The following is a 21,887-nucleotide window of genomic DNA, read 5'->3' as shown; positions in this document are numbered from 1 at the left end:
TGTTGCGGTTGACCCTGCACAAATCGACCTATGATGTTTTTGTTCAACAATTTTGCCGTCACCCCTCCCATAGGGTGACGTATTCCACAACTTCCTGTGTTGCTCAGTGATTTTGTTAGAATTCAAATTCTTGTGACACACTTCTTCTTGTTCATTTCCTGTGCCTGTGATTTGTTTGAGCACATTGTGAGGTATTTCACCACAGACTACAAACGGCGACTTCCTGTCACGTGTTCGCCCATGAACACAAATTTCTCCTCCTGCACGCTACTTACCCCTCGCCAAAGACGACCCGCTGGTGCGGCTCGTCAATAAACCATTCTGAGCTCTCTCTCTGTCTCTTTTTCTCTCTCTCTCTCCCTCTCTCTCACACACACACACACGCACACACACAAACGCGTACGTACACACGATATCGTACACACAAACTCACACACAGAAAAACATCCGAGTATGTATATATATATACGGTATAATGCAAGAGAGAGAGAGAGAGAGAGAGAGAGAGAGAGAGAGAGAGAGAGAGAGAGAGAGAGTAAGAGAGTAAGAGAGAGAGAGAGAGAGAGTTAAGAGAGAGAGAGAGAGAGAGGAGAGAGAGAGAGAGGAGAGAGTGGGGAGGGGGAAAGAGCGAGCGAGAAAGAAAGACAGATGGGGAGAGAGAGGGGGAGGAGAGCGGGAGAGACAAGGAGAGAGCGATTTTAAAGAGGTACAGAGAAAGAGTGAGTAAGAGAGAGAGAGAGAGAGAGAGAGAGAGAGAGAGAGAGAGAGAGAGAGAGAGAGAGAGAGTACTCAGAACTGAATGGTTTATGATATTAAGGCCAGAGAGAGAGAGACAGACAGACAGACAGAGAGAGAGAGAGACAGACAGAGACAGAGTGAGTGAACAAGCGAGTGAGCAAGAGAGAGAGAGAGAGACAGAGACAGAGAGAGACAGAGTGAGTGAACAAGCGAGTGAGCAAGAGAGAGAAAGAGATAGAGTCACACACACACATACACACACACACACTGAAACAGACATACATATACACACACAAATCAGGAGTGAGAGCGAGAGAAACAAGAAGAGCAAACGCTCGATCGAGTCACTTTCGCAGTTCTGAATATTATATGAGGCATCAGATGGACAGGAAGAAATTGCTATTCACAACACAATGAGTCACGTTCACATAAAATTTGAGCCCGGTCACTTTTGTAGTTTCCGAGAAAAGCCCAACGTTAAGTTGTGTGTTGCCGAACAGAAAAGGCTAGTTATCTCCCTTGTTTTTCTGATAACGTTCGTAAAAGGCTACAGATGTAAATACTTTGATGTAAAGAATAATCCTACAAAGTTTCAATCACATCCGATGAACTTTGTCAAAGATATAAAATGTCTAATTTTTCCTTTGACGCTGACCTGTGACCTTGAAAAAGGTCAAAGGTCAACGAAACCATCGTTAAAGTGTAGAGGTCATTGGAGGTCACGACTAAACAAAATATGAGCCCGATCGCTTTGATAGTTTCCGAGAAAAGTCCAACGTTAAGGTGGTGTCTACGGACGGCCGGCCGGACGGCCGGCCGGACAGACTAACACTGACCGATTACATAGAGTCACTTTTTCTCAAGTGACTCAAAAATGAAAGAGATCGAGAGTCGTCAGTAAGTAGTGGTATTGACACGTAGCGATAATGACACGTAGCGCTAAAAGATGTAGTGCTGTCGACACGTAGTGATAATGAACGAATGATAGCGCCTCATAGACAAATTATTTGTAGCACTAATCAACGTAGCGATAGCGGCACGTAGCACAAATGACACGTAGGACAATTGACACGTAGCATAAATGACACGTAGCGCTAGCGATACGCACCCTTGGTTTCAGGCCGACAGGTTGACTGAATAGTTTTCATATCTCTTGAAACGACTTGTTTTCTGTTGTTGTTGTTGTTGTTGTTGTTGTTGTTGTTGTTGTTGTTGTTGAAATGTCTTCTTGACGAACCGCCTAAAACCAACTTTGTAGCTCCCCTCCTGCATCTTCCCCCATAGCCCCTCAATTTGACCTCTGTTGTTAAAATGCACGCAGCCTAATGATTTAGGAGGTAGAATATTGTGTCTACATTGACAACACTATTTACCCAAAGACGGACAAACTGACAAAGAGTCGGAAAGGATCTGCGGAAACAGTGTTGACCACAATGTTATGCCAATTTTTGAACCAGAAACGGCCTAACCATTGAAAAGTGTTCACAGTGTGGTTGTGACGAATTTGAAAACTTACCTGTCGTCGTTTGGTGTGAAAACACTCCCTGTTACTATAAATAGTGCCTAACGATTGAGAAATGTTGAGTTTGTTTTGTGCAAACCGAGGCCGGGTAGGAGTGTTTTGATTCAAGAAGCACGCATACATGTCTGTCTTGTCATCCCGTCTGCACAGTCAGCTTTGCCGATATCTTGTCATCTCTTGTGTCTGGCCGTGCAGTGTTTAGCCTACCTCAGTTTGTCTCAGCCCGCGAAGGGGATGGATACATCATGGCACTTCAATCAGTTTTTCTCGTTACCCTTTCTTCTTCGTCTATTTCCAGCATTTAAAAAAAATAGAGTTAAGTTTCTTGAAAAACGTACGTGGGACTGTATCAATGCGGGATGGGATAAAGAGTGAGCATTATGAAGAGGCGCTCGCGCACACGTGCGCGCATGTGTGTGTGTGTGTGTGTGCGTGTGTGCATGTGTGTGTGAATGCTTTTTTGCTGATGACAGTGTTATATGAGCAAAACAGGCAGGTAACAGATACATGAAGAAATTAAGCGTTATGAAGCACATTTTTCTTCGTGTAACTTGACTGTCTGCTCATATTCCTGTCTGTTTGTCACTTTCTGTGTTTTGTGTGTGTCTCTTTTTATATTTAGTCAAGTTTTGACTAAATATTTTAACATCGAGGGGGAATCGAAACGAGGGTCGTGGTGTATGTGCGTGCGTGTGTGTGTGTGTGTGTCTGTGTGTGTGTGTAGAGCGATTCAGACTAAACTACTGGACCGATCTTTATGAAATTTGACATGAGAGTTCCTGGGTATGAAATCCCCGAACGTTTTTTTCATTTTTTTGATAAATGTCTTTGATGACGTCATATCCGGCTTTTCGTGAAAGTTGAGGCGGCACTGTCACGCCCTCATTTTTCAACCAAATTGGTTGAAATTTTGATCAAGTAATCTTCGACGAAGCCCGGACTTCGGTATTGCATTTCAGCTTGGTGGCTTAAAAATTAATTAATGACTTTGGTCATTAAAAATCTGAAAATTGTAAAAAAAAATAAAAATTTATAAAACGATCCAAATTTACGTTTATCTTATTCTCCATCATTTGCTGATTCCAAAAACATATAAATATGTTATATTCGGATTAAAAACAAGCTCTGAAAATTAAATATATAAAAATTATGATCAAAATTAAATTTTCGAAATCAATTTAAAAACACTTTCATCTTATTCCTTGTCGGTTCCTGATTCCAAAAACATATAGATATGATATGTTTGGATTAAAAACACGCTCAGAAAGTTAAAACAAAGAGAGGTACAGAAAAGCGTGCTATCATTCTTAGCGCAACTACTACCCCGCTCTTCTTGTCAATTTCACTGCCTTTGCCATGAGCGGTGGACTGACGATGCTACGAGTATACGGTCTTGCTGAAAAATGGCATTGCGTTCAGTTTCATTCTGTGAGTTCGACAGCTACTTGACTAAATATTGTATTTTCGCCTTACGCGACTTGTTACATTTAGTTAAGTTTTGACTAAATGTTTTAACATTGACGGGGAATCGAGACGAGGGTGTGTGTGTGTATGTGTAGAGCGATTCAGAGAAAACTACTTGACCGATCTTCGTGAAACTTCACATGAGAGTTCCTGGGTATGATATCCCGAGACGTATTTTTCATTTTTTTGATAAATGTCTTTGATGACGTCATATCCGGCTTTTTGTGAAAATTGATATCACTATCACGCCCTCATTTATCAATCAAATTGCTTGAAAGTTTGGTCAAGCAATCTTCGACGAAGTCCGGACTATGGTATTGAATTTTAGCTTGGAAGCTTAAAAATTAGTTAATAGGTTTGCTCATTAAAGTTATCATTAAAATCAAATTTTTACCGACAGACATATTACTCATCTTCTCCTGAATTTAAAAATATATAGATATGTCATGTTTACTCTAAAAATATGCTCAGAATTACGGAAAATAGGTTAAAGTAAGTACAGTACAACGTTCGCACGCTTCGCGGAGACGAGCGTGCCCGTCTCGATCTTCGGGTGTTGTCAGTCGAGACTATCTAAATATAGTCTCAATGATGACTGTTTTTGTGTGTGTTGATCTTTTAGTTTGATGCTGACAGATTAACAAAATGATTTTATAACGCATCACGCGACTAAAAACTCATAAATTGCTTTAGAAGAAAAGTTGCTCAGTACGATTAGCACCGTCAAATTTATACCCAAAAGAGCCCCACGCTCAACGTTTGATTTTAATAAACCAGGCAAAAAAATCATTTTTCGTTTGAACTCCAGTGCTTCAGAACCTGCACACGGCACACCTGGCTGGCTGGAGAGGTCAGTGTTGGTGCTTCCCCTGAGTTGAAAGGTACCCATTTTTGTTCGTTTGTCTCAACAACTTACCAGGAGCAAAAACGATTAAAAATAGCACTTAACACTTTTAACACAAGATGGTACTAATCGTCTTCAACAACGTTCAAGCATGATATAAAAGTTGTTGCTGAGATTTTTTTCTTAAACACACACACTCACAAAAACCCAGCCCACCCTAAGCCAGACTATACAGATTCTTCGCAAAGTACACTGCTAATGAGCTGCTTGTTGGAGAGTTCTTCCCACTGTGTGTTCACACAGTATGTTGCTGTTGGTGGGACACTTCTTCTCGTATCACGTCGGCCAAGACACTGAGACCCTGAAACAACACATAATTTAATTTCACAGGAAGAAGACAGCATCTCCAAATCTAAAGCAAGTGAACAGATTTATCATTTTGAAATGAATGTGTATTTGTGAGTGCTTGAAAGAGATCTACGAAATCAATGCAACTTGGTGGGCATGTGTGCGGAATTAGACATCTTTTGCACTGTATATTGGTAAATCTCCAGAGCTGGGTACCAGTTGAAACCATGGTACGCGAGTGCTATTTCTTTATTTAACTGAGACATTTTAACCATTCAAATTGATTTCGTTAATATATGTATGTCACAGGACAAACGAGTATCCAGGACAATCCAGAATTGTCCTAGGACAAACGCGGATCCTTGTTTTTCCTAGGAGAAACAAGGATCCCTGTTCTTCCTGGAAAATATCAAGTACAAATGCAGATCCTTGTTCTTCCTAGGAGAAATGAGGATCCCTATTCTTCCTAGCGGCCAGTAGAAACTGAGATCTGGTACAATCCAAGATTGTCCTAGTGCAAACTGGAATCTTACAGAGGGAAAACACTAGAACAATAAATCAAGGGTTTAATAATCGACAAAATAAAACAGCGTGTAATGTTGATTAAATAAACTTTGCTTAGAAACTATACATTTACATTTTACATTTACATTTACATTTAAATACATTTTCTACATTTGATATTGATCCATACAGAACGTGCTCAAGCAGTAAAGTGTGAAAATCATCTGCATGGAAAACATAATTAACTAAATTAATTAAAGGTTTGATCAACACCAATAAGCAAGCCCATGATCAAGGCCTCCTGCCCGGACTAATAGTAGGGAGAATAATAAAAAGTCTGAGATCGAAAATGAACTGAATAAATTGACAGTGTCATTAGTGTAATTGTTCGCCTCAAGTTACCCTTTGGGTCTGCCCAATGCAACATGTGCACACCAAACTCAGTTCTTGCAGCAAGAATTTGATGGGTGACATTTTGTCCCACACATGATCCCAGCTTTCTTACAACAACATATATGCACTTGCTGACGTTTGACGCAGAAGAGCTGGAAGATGCATGCCATCCAGTGCACGCCAGTGAGGCTTGTATCAGACTGATCTCTATGAGACTGCTGGGTTCCACGTGATTTAGAGTTGGAAAATGTACGTTGTTCATATTAATCAATTCCTCTGGTCTGAACCAGTTCTTTATTATACCTTATTAAACTCCTTTCCAGTGTCGGACTGCATGATTCTGGGAGATCCAAACACACAAAACTGAGTTATCAGATGGTCAGCTACTTCTGCGGCCATTTTGGTTTTCATTGGATACAGCCCGCTAAACTTTGTGAAATGGTCTCTAGCGTGAAGGATCCACTTGAACTCGCCGTCAGGTTGGCTACGCATGTCTACGAGATCGATCTGCAGCCGCAGAAGAAACTCCAGGTTTATCATCGGTCTTCCTGCTGGAGGACTCGTTGAGGGCTGTCGTTGGGTACATGCTGTACAAGTTTTCAGAAAAATATCGAGAACCGAATGCTTAATACCCGCATAGTTTGCTCGAACCTCACTCCAAGTCTTATCTCTTCCAGAGTGTCCCACTTTTTCATGACATTTACTTATTGTTTCAAACATTTCCTCGTATGTTACAACAGGATAAGACGCCTTGGTACACAATCTGCATCGATCCAATGTGCTCAAGTTTAAACTATTTCTTGCACCACATTTTAAATGTTGGCCCGTCTTCACACAATTCTCCTCTCTGCAAGCGCAAAGCTTGGACGATCTTGTTGTATTTATCTGTGAATATGCTGAAGGGTTCCTGTTTACACTTCATTGTTTCAATATGTTCTTTCAAAAGGCTGTAAAAAGTGTCCTTTTGAGCCATTTTGACACTTCAACAACTGCACTAAAGTCAGATCACAATAATTTATCATCGACCAGCAAAAACGTTGTGAACCTTACAGCTCAATGTCAATTTCAATGTCAACAGGTATTCGAATACAACTCACTTCCCGAAGAAAAGTCCTGTTCCATACATTGCACAGCAGGTATTCAATACAACTCACTTCCCGAAGAAAAGTCCTGTTCCATGCATTGCACAGCAAGTATTCAAATACAACTCACTTCCCGAAGTTTCCCACTGTAAGCAATATGTAAATAGGACAATCCGGATTTGTACTAATTCTTGGTTTCTACTGGCCGCTAGGAAGAATGAGGATCCTCATTTCTCCTAGGAAGAACAAGGATCTGCATTTGTACTTGATATTTTCCAGGAAGAACAGGGATCCTTGTTTCTCCTAGGAAAAACAAGGATCCGCGTTTGTCCTAGGACAATTCTGGATTGTCCTGGATACTCGTTTGTCCTGTGACAGGTATATTGGTTAATCTCCAGAGCTGGGTACCAGTGGAAACCATGGTACGCGAGTGCTATTTCTTTATTTAACTGAGACATTTTAACCATTCAAATTGATTTCATTAATATTTATTGTTTTCAAATATATATCCTTGGCCTGCAGAGAAAGAATTAGAACTTGCATTTTTGATTGTCTACGTTTGGTACATTACAAGCATTTCAAAATACATCACTCGCGTTACATGGAAACCAGAGGATGTGACACAGATTTAAATACCAACATTTTAAATGTTAAAAAAAAAAAAAATGTATACTTTAGTTTTGTTGAATGTCTTTATCATTATCGATTTGCAGTTTTGAAGACAAAAGTAAAGCGAATACATGTTAGTTGCCAGTGAATATACATTATAATCATTCAAAGAGCTGAGAATGACACAGAATGGTACCCATGCAGCTCTGTAAAATGAGGCGTATGTGTTTGAAAATGTCAACTGGATACACCAATCTACTGAACTCGGACACACACCCACACACACTTATACACGCGCGCGCACGCACGCACGCGCGCACGCACGCACGCATGCACACACGCACACACACACGTAACCTTCTCGCAATCCTCTTCACTGGTTGTGCCAAAACTGATGCGGATGCAAGCGCTCTTCTGATTGGCCGGTGTGAAGTGAGTTCCAGCCACAAAGATCACATGACGTTGAAGAGCTTTGTGAACGATGACCTCAGTGTCCTTGACCCCGAGAACACGTAACCATAGAAACATGCCTCCACTGGGGGCTGTCCACTCGGCAAGACCTGGAGACAATAGGTCAAGTGTGACAGGCGTAGAGTCGTGTAGCTGATCATGAAATGGCATTCCGTGCAGGGCCACAATGGTTAACTCCGTGCTGATGAAATGGTGGCATTAGTTGCATGGTCCACATCGACCTGTTGCAAATATTAAACTGTGCACCGAGACACTGCCCTTTCCTGCTTGTTGTTAACGTGAAATTGTGCCATGAAAAGAACTGGCCAAACCTGGAGTGTCTATGTCGACCCGCTCTGCTGCTCTGCACATGTACATGAGTGATGGGACACCAAGTAACCATACTAGCAGCATACTCAACAGTCCATTGTAAACCTTAAAGCTGTGTACTGTACGTCTTTTGGTGTCTCGTACAGCCGAACAGCTTATCGGCGATGTTACTTTCGTGTCTTGACACTTTCGCGATGGGACACTGATAAATCAGTAACAGCGCTGACACGCCCATGGACGGGACGCTTATAAATCAGTAACAGCCATACAGGGTACACGACTCGTGATTGCTTCCCGGTTTTTGAAGCTTGCAGTAAATTGAGTTGTTTCCCTTGACACACTTTGCGTGCCCTTCCGCCATATGTAAAATTAGCCTGATTTGTGTGTTTTTTTCGAGAAAAAGAATGAATCGAAGGCGAGCCTTGTCACGGGAGGAGATTCTCCGGATGTTGGATCTTGAGGACCCTGTAGATCATGATTCCGACGTGTTGTTTTCACCTCAAGAAAGCGATAATAGCACTGATATTGAGGAAGAAACAGTCCTGTTCAGTGTTGCTAGTATGAGTCGGCAAACTACACGTGTTAGGGTGGCACTGCATGAATCTTCGAATGTGTAGTTGCAAGGGGGGCGTGGCAGCACTGATAACAATGGATGGCTGGAGCGTCCTAATCTTTTTGGAAATGTTCATAGGTGTACAGTTGGGACTTTGTTGTGAAAATGTGACTTATATTCAATATGGATTACCTAGACATCATTTGGTGAGTGTCACAGTTTTGTTTCATTTGAGTCAGGATGCTGTGAGTGAATGCGGGATTTGCTTGTTTTTTTCTTTGTACCGTCTCCTTATTTCTGTGTAGAATTTTAACAATATTTCAGCTAATTCATAGGTTTTACACCTTGTTTGGTTATAAAATTATTTATAATACTTTCTGTTAAAAAATAACTTTTAAAAAAGCAGTGGAAAAGAAAACACACACAAAAAAAACGTTAAAAAATACAAATTATCCCCCTTTCACCCCCCCTTGGCTAAAAGAAATCGCGTGACAAACTTATAAATAGCACGACTGAACTGGGCATCCATTTTTTAATTAGTACAAAAAATTTGGTGGTGATTGGACTTAATTCAAGCTTGCTAGACAGATTTCTTTACAGTTACTGATTTTTGGTAAGTTTCTTGGTGGCAAGCTTGGGCAGGCAGGACGTCAACGCCGTGGCAGAGCTAGTCACAATAGTGTTAACTGTGAAATGCCCTTAAGCGGTGCTACCTACTGTTCCTTTCCTTGGCACAAAGGGTCAAAAATCCAAAAAATAAGGCTTTAAATGAATAAGGCCTTATTTAAGGAAATATGGGCTTATTTTCAAGAAATAAGGCCTTATTTCTAAAATAAGGGCTTATTTTTCTATGGGCTTATTTTTTAAGGCCTTATGTTTTTAAGGCCTTATTTTAAAATAAGGCCTTACCAGAAATAAGGCCTTATTTTTGCGCCTCTCAGTTGTATGGTGGTACACAGAGAGAGCGGCGTTAGAGAGAGAGAGAGGAGTGACACAGACAAACAGACGGACTGACAGACAGATAGACAGACGGACTGACAAACGAACTGACGGACGGACTGACAGACAAAGAGAGAAAGATAGAAAGAGAGAAAGAGGGAGAGAGAGAGAGTGTGTGTGTGTGTGAGTGTGTGTGTGTGTGTGTGTGCGTGCGTGCGTGTTTGTGTGTTTGTTTTGTAATGTCTTTACGTATCTGTGTGTCTACGTTTGTGTGTTTGTGTGTGTGAGTGCATGTACGCGTGCGTGTATGTGTGTGTGTGTGTGTGTGTGTGTGTGTGTGTGTGTGTGTGTGTGTGTGTGTGTGTGTGTGTTTGCAAATGTGTTAGGGTAGGTACAGGTGTACAGGAGAGTCCAAGTGCGACAACCGATTTCAACCAGTGTCATAATGTTTATCGTTTGAAAATGTTTTCTCTTGTTCCATTTATTATCTCTTTGTTCGCGCTCACGCGCATATATGCGTTCGTGAGTTTGCGCGTGCGTATGAGTGTATGTGTGTGTGTGTGTTGTCGTCTATATGTGTCATTTAGTTATTGTGTGTTGCTATTAGGGTGAGCAGTAGTGATGCGCAGAAAAATAAGGCCTTATTTTTTCAAGGCCTTATTTTTTTACGGGCTTATTTTCCTTAAGGCCTTATTGAAAATAAGGCCTTATTTTATTAAGGTCTTAAAATAAATAAGGCCTTATTTCTTTACGCCCTCATTTTTATATTTAGTCAAGTTTTGACTAAATATTTTAACGTAGAGGGGGGAATCGAGACGAGGGTCGTGGTGTATGTGTGTGTGTGTGTGTCTGTCTGTCTGTCTGTGTGTGTGTGTAGAGCGATTCAGACCAAACTACTGGACCGATCTTTATGAAATTTTACATGAGAGTTCCTGGGATTGATATCCCCGAACGTTTTTTTCATTTTTTTGATAAATGTCTTTGATGACGTCATATCCGGCTTTTCGTGAAAGTTGAGGCGGCACTGTCACGCCCTCATTTTTCAACCAAATTGGTTGAAATTTTGGTCAAGTACTCTTCGACGAAGCCCGGACTTCGGTATTGCATTTCAGCTTGGTGGCTTAAAAATTAATTAATGACTTTGGTCATTAAAAATCGGAAAATTGTAAAAAAAAATAAAAATTTATAAAACGATCCAAATTTACGTTTATCTTATTCTCCATCATTTGCTGATTCCAAAAACATATAAATATGTTATATTCAGATTAAAAACAAGCTCTGAAAATTAAATATATAAAAATTATTATCAAAATTAAATTGTCCAAATCAATTTAAAAACACTTTCATCTTATTCCTTGTCGGTTCCTGATTCCAAAAACATATAGATATGATATGTTTGGATTAAAAACACGCTCAGAAAGTTAAAACAAAGAGAGGTACAGAAAAGCGTGCTATCCTTCTTAGCGCAACTACTACCCCGCTCTTCTTGTCAATTTCACTGCCTTTGCCATGAGCGGTGGACTGACGATGCTACGAGTATACGGTCTTGCTGAAAAATGGCAGCTACTTGACTAAATATTGTATTTTCGCCTTACGCGAATTGTTTATGACTACAGAGATTTTAAGGCCTCATTTTCAAAATAAGGTCTTATTTCTCGAAAATAAGGGCTTAATTATTTCCCAAAATAAGGCCTTATTTTGAAAATAAGGGCTTATTTTTTTAAGGCCTTATTTTGGGGATTTTTGACCCTTTGTGCCAAGGATATGTTCCGACAGGCTGTCTCACATGTGTGCGTTCCACCATCAACACGGCTTACCCGCCAGGTGTCGCTCCGCGCAGCGTGTGGCGCTCTGTGCTCTCTGTCTGTAGAACTCCATCACGCCGTCCACGTGACGTAAGAACCCGTCATGCCCCCAGTGACGTAACAGTTGCACCAGCATGCCCTGCAAGCAGTCATGTCAGACACTGATATCTTTGTCTGACATACTTGACTGAACTATTGTCTCGAGCTTACACTGAACACTTGAAGAGAATGCAAATACAAAGAAGAGGTTTACATCAACACACTAAGATAACATATAGTGAAATAACTATCTTAAACTTGGGTTTGGGAAAAAACGTCTTTCCTAGTGACAAAATAAGAAGTCGCGTGAAGCGATATAAAAACATTTAGTCAAGCTGTCGGCATCAAAGTAACAGATTAACACCAAAAAAACAGTCATCGCCGAGAATATATTAAGATATAGTCTCGACTAACCACAACCAAAGACCGAGACGGGTCAAGCTTGTCTCCGCGTAGCGTGTTAACGCAGTACTTACTTAACCTAATTCATGTAATTCTGAGCACATTTTTGGCTCACGTAAGTGTAGCCTACGTGATGCTAACTTTTGTCTGTCTGTGCGTATGTATGTATGTGGTAGAAACTCTAACATTTTAAGACGTCACATTACATTGACGTCACATTATGACGTAAGAGGGTTTGACGTCACGCGAAGTAATTACTGAAAGTCTCGGTCATTGTTTTTTTGAGCGGGCCGAGACTAGTTGGCAGTCGTGTCCCTGTAAGTAGGCTACATGCAGACAGACAGATCTAGATCTAGTGTCTCGCTTTCTTGCACAGTTTCACCTATGCTCTTTCTGTCTGTGTGTGTGTGTGTGACGGAGTGATTGAGTTTGTGTTACTGTTTGTCGATTTCTTACGTGAGCCTTGAAGGCTTCGCCTCTTGTTAGAGTAAACATGACATCTGTATATATTTTTAAATTCAGGAGAAATTGAGGAATACGATGCAATCAAATTCAAATCTGTAAGTGAAAATTCGATTTTAATAACTTTAATGAGCAAACAAATTAACTAATTTGTATGCTGCCAAGCTGAAATTCCATCCCATAGTCCAGACTTCGTCAAAAATTGTTTGACCAAAATTTCAATTTGATTGAAAAATGAGGGCGTGACAGTGCTGCCTCAATTTTCTCAACAATCCGGATATGACGTCATCAAAGACATTTATCGAAACAATTAAAAAAAAACATCTGGGGATATCATACCCAGAAACTCTCATGTGAAACTTCATGAAGATCGGTCCAGGAGTTGTCTCTGAATCATTCTACACACACACACACACACACACACACACACACACACACACACACACACACACACACACACACACACACACACACACACATAAATGACCACCCTCGTCTCGATTCCCCGTTTATGTAAAAACATTTAGTCAAAACATGACTAAATGTCAAAACACAAACACACACGCCCACACACATACACACACGCACGCACGTACACATACGCTTGTAGCACGCAGACGCACACAACATAAACAGAAGCACACAAACACATACACACACACCAACGCACACACACACACACGCTTGATCGCACGCACGCATACACAACACACACAAGCGCACACACAAACCCACACACCTACGCACACACACGCGCGCGCGCACGCATACACAACACGGCCAAGCGCGCACACACTCACAAACACACACACAAACATGCTAGAACGCACGCACGCACACACAAACACACACACACACACCTGTGACAGACCGCTTGCTGTCAGGGAACCCACATCTTTCTGTAACCTCATCTTGCACAGCAGTGGTGCCGGACCACTGACCATCGCTACACGAAGTCTGCAACAGTCACAACACATAGTCAACAACAGTCACAACACACAGTCCCCAACAGTTACAACACACAGTCTGCAAAAGTAAAAACATACAGTCTACACCAGTCATAATACGCAGTCAGCAACAGTCACAACACACAGTCTACAACAGTCATAACACACAGTCAGCAAAAGTCACAACACACAGTCCTCAACAGTTACAACACACAGTCACAACACACAGTCTGCAACAGTCACAACACATAGTCCTCAACAGTCACAACACACAGTCACAACACAATGTCACAACACACAGTCACAACACACAGTCACAACACATAGTCCTCAACAGTCACAACACACAGTCACAACACAATGTCACAACACACAGCCTGCAACAGCAACAACACACAGTAAACAACAGTCACAACACAGTCCTCAACAGTTACAACATACAGTCACAACACACAGCCTGCAACAGTCACAACACACAGTCCTCAACATTTACAACACACAGTCACAACACACAACCTGCAACAGTCACAACACACAGTCAACAACAGTCACAACACACAGCCTGCAACAGTCACAACACACAGTCAACAACAGTCACAACATACAGTCAACAACAGTCACAGCACACAGTCCTCAACAGTCATAACACACAGTCAGCAAAAGTCACAACACACAGTCCTCAACAGTTACAACACACAGTCACAACACACAGTCTGCAACAGTTACAACACACAGTCCTCAACAGTTACAACACACAGTCACAACACACAGTCTGCAACAGTCCCAACACATAGTCCTCAACAGTCACAACACACAGTCACAACACACAGTCACAAAACACAGTCACAACACACAGCCTGCAACAGCCACAACACACAGTCAACAACAGTCACAACACACAGTCCTCAACAGTTACAACATACAGTCACAACACACAGCCTGCAACAGTCACAACACACAGTCCTCAACAGTTACAACACACAGTCACAACACACAACCTGCAACAGTCACAACACACAGTCACAACACACAGCCTGCAACAGTCACAACACACAGTCACAACATACAGTCAACAACAGTCACAACATACAGTCAACAACAGTCACAACACACAGCCTGCAACAGTCACAACACACAGCCTGCAACAGTCACAACACACAGTCAACAGCAGTCACAACACACATTCCTCAACAGTAACAACACACAGTCACAACACAGCCTGCAACAGTCACAACACCAGTTACAACACACAGTCCTCAACTGTTACAACACACAGTCACAACACACAGCCTGCAACAGTCACAACATACAGTCTGCACCAGTCACAACATGCAGTCCTCAACAGTTATAACACACAGTCACATCACACAGTCTGCAACAGTCACAACACAGTCAAATCACACACTCTGCAACAGTCACAATACACAGTCTGCAACTATCACAACACACAGTCAACAACAGTCACAACACACAGTCCTCAACAGTTACAATATACAGTCACAACACACAGCCTGCAACAGTCACAACACACAGTCCTCAACATTTACAACACACAGTCACAACACACAACCTGCAACAGTCACAACACACAGTCAACAACAGTCACAACACACAGCCTGCAAGATTCACAACACACAGTCAACAACAGTCACAACATACAGTCAACAACAGTCATAACATACAGTTAACAACAGTCACAACACACAGTCCTCAACAGTCATAATACACAGTCAGCAAAAGTCACAACACACAGTCCTCAACAGTTAAAACACACAGTCACAACACACAGTCTGCAACAGTCACAACACATAGTCCTCAACAGTCACAACACACAGTCACAACACACAGCCTGCAACAGCCACAACACACAGTCAACAACAGTAACAACACAGTCCTCAACAGTTACAACATACAGTCACAACACACAGCCTGCAACAGTCACAACACACAGTCCTCAACAGTTACAACAGACAGTCACAACACTCAACCTGCAGCACTCACAACACACAGTCAACAACAGTCACAACACACAGCCTGCAACAGTCACAACACACAGTCAACAACAGTCACAACACACAGTCTGCAACAGTCACAACACATAGTCCTCAACAGTCACAACACACAGCCTGCAACAGTCACAACACACAGTCAACAACAGTCACAACACACATTCCTCAACAGTTTCAACACACAGTCACAACACAGCCTGCAACAGTCACAACACACAGTCAACACCAGTCACAACACACAGTCTTCAACTGTTACAACACACAGCCTGCAACAGTCACAACATACAGTCTGCAACAGTCACAACATGCAGTCCTCAACAGTTATAACACACAGTCACATCACACAGTCTGCAACAGTCACAACACAGTCAAATCACACACTCTGCAACAGTCACAATACACAGTCTGCAACTATCACAACAACAGTCACAACACACAGTCCTCAACAGTTACAACATACAGTCACAACACACAGCCTGCAACAGTCACAACACACAGTCCTCAACATTTACAACACACAGTCACAACAAACAACCTGCAACAGTCACAACACACAGTCAACAACAGTCACAACACACAGCCTGCAACAGTCACAACACACAGTCAACAACAGTCACAACATACAGTCAACAACAGTCACAGCACACAGTCCTCAACAGTCATAACACACAGTCAGCAAAAGTCACAACACACACTCCTCAACAGTTACAACACACAGTCACAACACACAGTCTGCAACAGTCACAACATATAGACCTCAACAGTCACAACACACAGTCACAACACACAGTCACAACACATAGTCACAACACACAGCCTGCAACAGTCACAACACACAGTCCTCAACAGTTACAACACACAGTCACAACACACAGCCTGCAACAGTCACAACACACAGTCCTCAACAGTTACAACACACAGTCACAACACACAACCTGCAACAGTCACAACACACAGTCACAACACACAGCCTGCAACAGTCACAACACACAGTCACAACATACAGTCAACAACAGTCACAACATACAGTCAACAACAGTCACAACACACAGTCCTCAACAGTCACAACACACAGCCTGCAACAGTCACAACACACAGTCAACAACAGTCACAACACACATTCCTCAACAGTTACAACACACAGTCACAACACAGCCTGCAACAGTCACAACACACAGTCAACACCTGTCACAACACACAGTCCTCAACTGTTACAACACACAGTCACAACACACAGCCTGCAACAGTCACAACATACAGTCTGCACCAGTCACAACATGCAGTCCTCAACAGTTATAACACACAGTCACATCACACAGTCTGCAACAGTCACAACACAGTCAAATCACACACTCTGCAACAGTCACAATACACAGTCTGCAACTATCACAACACACAGTCAACAACAGTCACAACACACAGTCCTCAACAGTTACAATATACAGTCACAACACACAGCCTGCAACAGTCACAACACACAGTCCTCAACATTTACAACACACAGTCACAACACACAACCTGCAACAGTCACAACACACAGTCAACAACAGTCACAACACACAGCCTGCAAGATTCACAACACACAGTCAACAACAGTCACAACATACAGTCAACAACAGTCATAACATACAGTTAACAACAGTCACAACACACAGTCCTCAACAGTCATAATACACAGTCAGCAAAAGTCACAACACACAGTCCTCAACAGTTAAAACACACAGTCACAACACACAGTCTGCAACAGTCACAACACATAGTCCTCAACAGTCACAACACACAGTCACAACACACAGCCTGCAACAGCCACAACACACATTCAACAACATTCACAACACACAGTCCTCAACAGTTACAACATACAGTCACAACACACAGCCTGCAACAGTCACAACACACAGTCCTCAACAGTTACAACAGACAGTCACAACACTCAACCTGCAGCACTCACAACACACAGTCAACAACAGTCACAACACACAGCCTGCAACAGTCACAACACACAGTCAACAACAGTCACAACATACAGTCAACAACAGTCACAACACACAGTCCTCAACAGTCACAACACACAGCCTGCAACAGTCACAACACACAGTCAACAACAGTCACAACACACATTCCTCAACAGTTTCAACACACAGTCACAACACAGCCTGCAACAGTCACAACACACAGTCAACACCAGTCACAACACACAGTCTTCAACTGTTACAACACACAGCCTGCAACAGTCACAACATACAGTCTGCAACAGTCACAACATGCAGTCCTCAACAGTTATAACACACAGTCACATCACACAGTCTGCAACAGTCACAACACAGTCAAATCACACACTCTGCAACAGTCACAATACACAGTCTGCAACTATCACAACACACAGTCAACAAAAGTCACAACACACAGTCCTCAACAGTTACAACATACAGTCACAACACACAGCCTGCAACAGTCACAACACACAGTCCTCAACATTTACAACACACAGTCACAACACACAACCTGCAACAGTCACAACACACAGTCAACAACAGTCACAACACACAGCCTGCAACAGTCACAACACACAGTCAACAACAGTCACAACATACAGTCAACAACAGTCACAACATACAGTTAACAACAGTCACAACACACAGTCCTCAACAGTCACAACACACAGCCTGCAACAGTCGCAACACACAGTCAACAACAATCACAACAACAGTTACAACACACAGTCACAACACAACCTGCAGCAGTCACAACACACAGTCAACACCAGTCACAACACACAGTCCTCAACTGTTACAACACATAGTCACAACACACAGCCTGCAACAGTCACAACATACAGTCTGCAACAGTCACAACATGCAGTCCTCAACAGTTATAACACACAGTCACATCACACAGTCTGCAACAGTCACAACACAGTCAAATCACACACTCTGCAACAGTCACAATACACAGTCTGCAACTATCACAACATACCAACTGCAACAGTCACAACACATAGTCATAACACAGGGTCACAACACACAGTCTGCAACGGTCACGTCATACTGGGTGCAACAGTCACAACACACAGTCTGCAGCAGTCACAACACACAGACTGCAGCAGTCACAACATACTGTGTGCAACAGTCACAACACACAGCCTGCAGCAGTCACAACACACAGTACGCAACAGTCACAACATACTGTGTGCAACAGTCACGACACATAGTCTGCAACAGTCACAACATATTGTGTGCAACAGTCACAACACACAGTCTGCAACAGTCACAACACACAGTCTGAAACCGTCACAACATACTGTGTGCAACAGTCACAATATACTGTGTGCAACAGTCACAACATACTGTCTGCAACAGCCACAACACACAGTCTGCAACTGTCACAACATAATGTGTGCAACAGTCACAACATACAGTCTGCAACAGTCACAACACACAGTCTACAACAGTCACAACATACTGTCTGCAACAGCCACAACACACAGTCTGCAGCAGTCACAACATACAGTTTGCAACAGTCACAACATACAGTCTGCAACAGTCACAACACACAGCCTGCAAGAGTCACAACACACAGTCTGCAACAGTCACAACATACAGTCTGCAACAGTCACAACACACAGACACAACACACAGTCTGCAACAGTCACAACACACAGCCACAACATATTCAGTCACATCACACAGTCTGCAACAGTCACAACATACTGTGTGCAACAGTCACAACATACTGTGTGCAACAGTCACAACATACTGTGTGCAACAGTCACAACATACTGTGTGCAACAGTCACAACACACTGTGTGCAACAGTCACAACACACAGTCTGCAACAGTCACAACATACTGTGTGCAACAGTCACAACACACAATCTGCAACAGTCACAACATAATGTGTGCAACAGTCACAACATACAGTCACATCACACAGTCTGCATCAGTTACAACTTACTGTGTGCAACAGTCACAACATACTGTGTGCAACAGTCACAACATACTGTGTGCAACAGTCACAACACACTGTGTGCAACAGTCACAACACACAATCTGCAACAGTCACACAAAGCTTTTATCACACAAAAATTGCTATATATATGACAGCTAAGACCGTATTTGTTACATTTTAGCAGTGTTGACTGTTGACCCCGAGTTTCTACAGCAAACAAAACATAATAGCAACATCTCAAAGTATGTGGGAGTCCCCTGATATGGACCACCTTCAACAAATGGAAGAAAATAAAAGCTAAAGGCTATTTTCATTATTTCACTAAGAAGCTTGCTGGAAATAACCTATAACAAGCCCTCGAGATTTAAAAAAAAATATAATAAAAAGTCTTCTTTTTGTGGAAGTTGATAATTTCACTTATTTTTACTCTGTTTTTGATAAGCTTCTTTAGTTTCCTGGTGTGCTTCAAATAATGCTCTCATCAAACCGAAACAGATAAATCTAAAGCATATTTTGATTAATCTGACTTGTACACTAAGTTGCATCATGTTATTTTGAAGTATAGGGGGCTTTTTACAGTGATTCGTGAAGGCCGCTTAACTGGTCCATATGCTCCTAATATGGACCATTTGTGATTTTGTCTGTATTTAATTTTTACTGGCACAAAGCTATTTTACTCTAATTAGGCCTAACTGTTAACCTAAGAGAGAAGGACTACCAAACACAAAATTAAACTTATTTGCAAGAAAACAAGCTAGTTATCAGCATGAAACAAAAAGTGGTCCATATTAGGAGCCCTTCCCCTACACATGGTTCCAAAGTGCCATAGACGTTACAAAACAGTGCCACGTCAGTGACGCACTTTGTGCACAACAAAATGGAGACAAACAAACACAAATCACATAGTTGGACTCCTCCATTTAAAAGCTAAGAAAACTCAAAAAAAAAAAATAAATAAACCAATCCGTTCATCGCCACAAAAACATTTTCTACCCAAAACGTCACTGACATGGCACCATTTTGGGGTGGAAAATGTTTTGCTTATATCTCAAAAAGTATTATCAACTGATATTTGAAAAACGCTTAGCTACTTCAGTTGCTTTTTTCCGCAGTCTAAAAAAAATGTCGTGCACACTGTCACAAAAAGACCTCATGACAATTAGTTACACGCAAAACGAAAGAGACTTTGACGTCATTTACTTTTGTTCGGACTTTGCCGTCTGTTCCTAGCTTACAAGTCAGTGCAGACTTGACGTGAGTACCCAAAACGTCTTTGTTCTCTGTTCGCATTGCAGCTGTGAAATAATCTGTCTTGTGTCTCAGTCGTGTAGGTACAAAGTTTGCTTCTGCAGTCGTTGTGTTCGTGTTGATGACGGCTTCGTTAGACAAATCAGCAAATCTGTCGTGTGGGAGACATTTCTGTACAAAACACCGAACCCAACAGGAGGCATTGATGCGTTTGCAATTTTCTGAAGAAATAAACTGCATGTGGTTAATTTCATCCGTTTAATGCTTGTCGAAACGAGCCATAAGGCTTTAAAATAAAAGATTCCACGCATTGCTTGGCAATCTGATCACAAATGAAGTCGCAGTTTGTAGGTTGAATCTATGAATCGGCACGACCTGAGATAGATCTGCATCTCTGGTACGACCTTCCAGATTATCAACAGCGGGTTCATGGTCGGAATTAAGAGGTCAAATTTGTGTGGCTCCCAATCATTTCATAAAAGATTTCCTTTTTCTTGTTTCTGCGGCTGCGCAAGTTATTTGCCTAGGTCATGGCTGAACTTTAGGCCTACGGAGCAATATCGCTGGATATTTTCTCACTAGAATAAGTTGAACAGAGACAAAGAAGGAAAGTCATGCTATATATTATATGGTACTAGATGAATACCCGGCTTTGCCGGGTGGATCGTGAGACAGAGTATGCAGCGTGGCCGTTCGCCGGCTTAGAGCACGTGTTGAAAATTTTCATCGACCAGTTTGAATGACTCGCAAGAGAGTACAATGCGGTGGTGGTTGGTAAGCCATGTTTGTTGCTGAAAGAGAAAAGGGCACAGTGTTGAAAGTGATTTGATCTTTTTTAAGACAGACACAGAAACACCGGCAAAGCTCCTGACTATTAATGTTGCAATCGAAAATTTTAGTAATAAATTTTCATTTGATTAATATACTTACCCAACTCACATATAGCAATTTACTTCAGTCTAGTGCTAGGACGCTGCATCGCGTCACCTTGGTAACAAGGGGAGGCAACCCTAAAAAGAGAGCTACCTTGACCCTATAACAGGACAAAGTCACGTGACTTTCCGACCTTGCCGCCATCTTTGAATCATTCGCCCGAAAGCGTATCCAAAAACTACCCTCTTTTTTTAGAACAACCCACTAGCGGGGAAGGAGGGAGGGTATTAACTATGTGAGTTGGGTAAGTATATTAATCAAATGAAAATTTATTACTAAAATTTTCGATTAAATTACATATCTTATCCCAACTCACATA

At 41.9% G+C, this 21,887-nt stretch overlaps 1 protein-coding gene across 1 annotated transcript in view; it reads right to left on the bottom strand.

Moving 5' to 3' along the window:
- Positions 1-3,380: 3,380 nt before the first annotated feature.
- Positions 3,381-21,887, bottom strand: part of LOC138966251 (kynurenine/alpha-aminoadipate aminotransferase, mitochondrial-like) — a 102,474-nt gene continuing 83,967 nt past the window's right edge. Inside the window, exons 9-12 of the mRNA XM_070338390.1 lie at positions 13,345-13,441; positions 11,594-11,720; positions 7,862-8,064; positions 3,381-4,929 (exon numbers count right to left, since the gene is read on the bottom strand). Of these exons, the coding sequence (XP_070194491.1) occupies positions 4,864-4,929; positions 7,862-8,064; positions 11,594-11,720; positions 13,345-13,441 (493 nt within the window). The 3' untranslated portion in view covers positions 3,381-4,863. The remainder of the gene's footprint in view (positions 4,930-7,861; positions 8,065-11,593; positions 11,721-13,344; positions 13,442-21,887) is intronic.

Source organism: Littorina saxatilis, linkage group LG5 (assembly GCF_037325665.1).
Source record: "Littorina saxatilis isolate snail1 linkage group LG5, US_GU_Lsax_2.0, whole genome shotgun sequence".
NCBI lineage: Eukaryota > Metazoa > Mollusca > Gastropoda > Littorinimorpha > Littorinidae > Littorina > Littorina saxatilis.
This window is presented reverse-complemented; position numbering and strand designations above follow the sequence as displayed.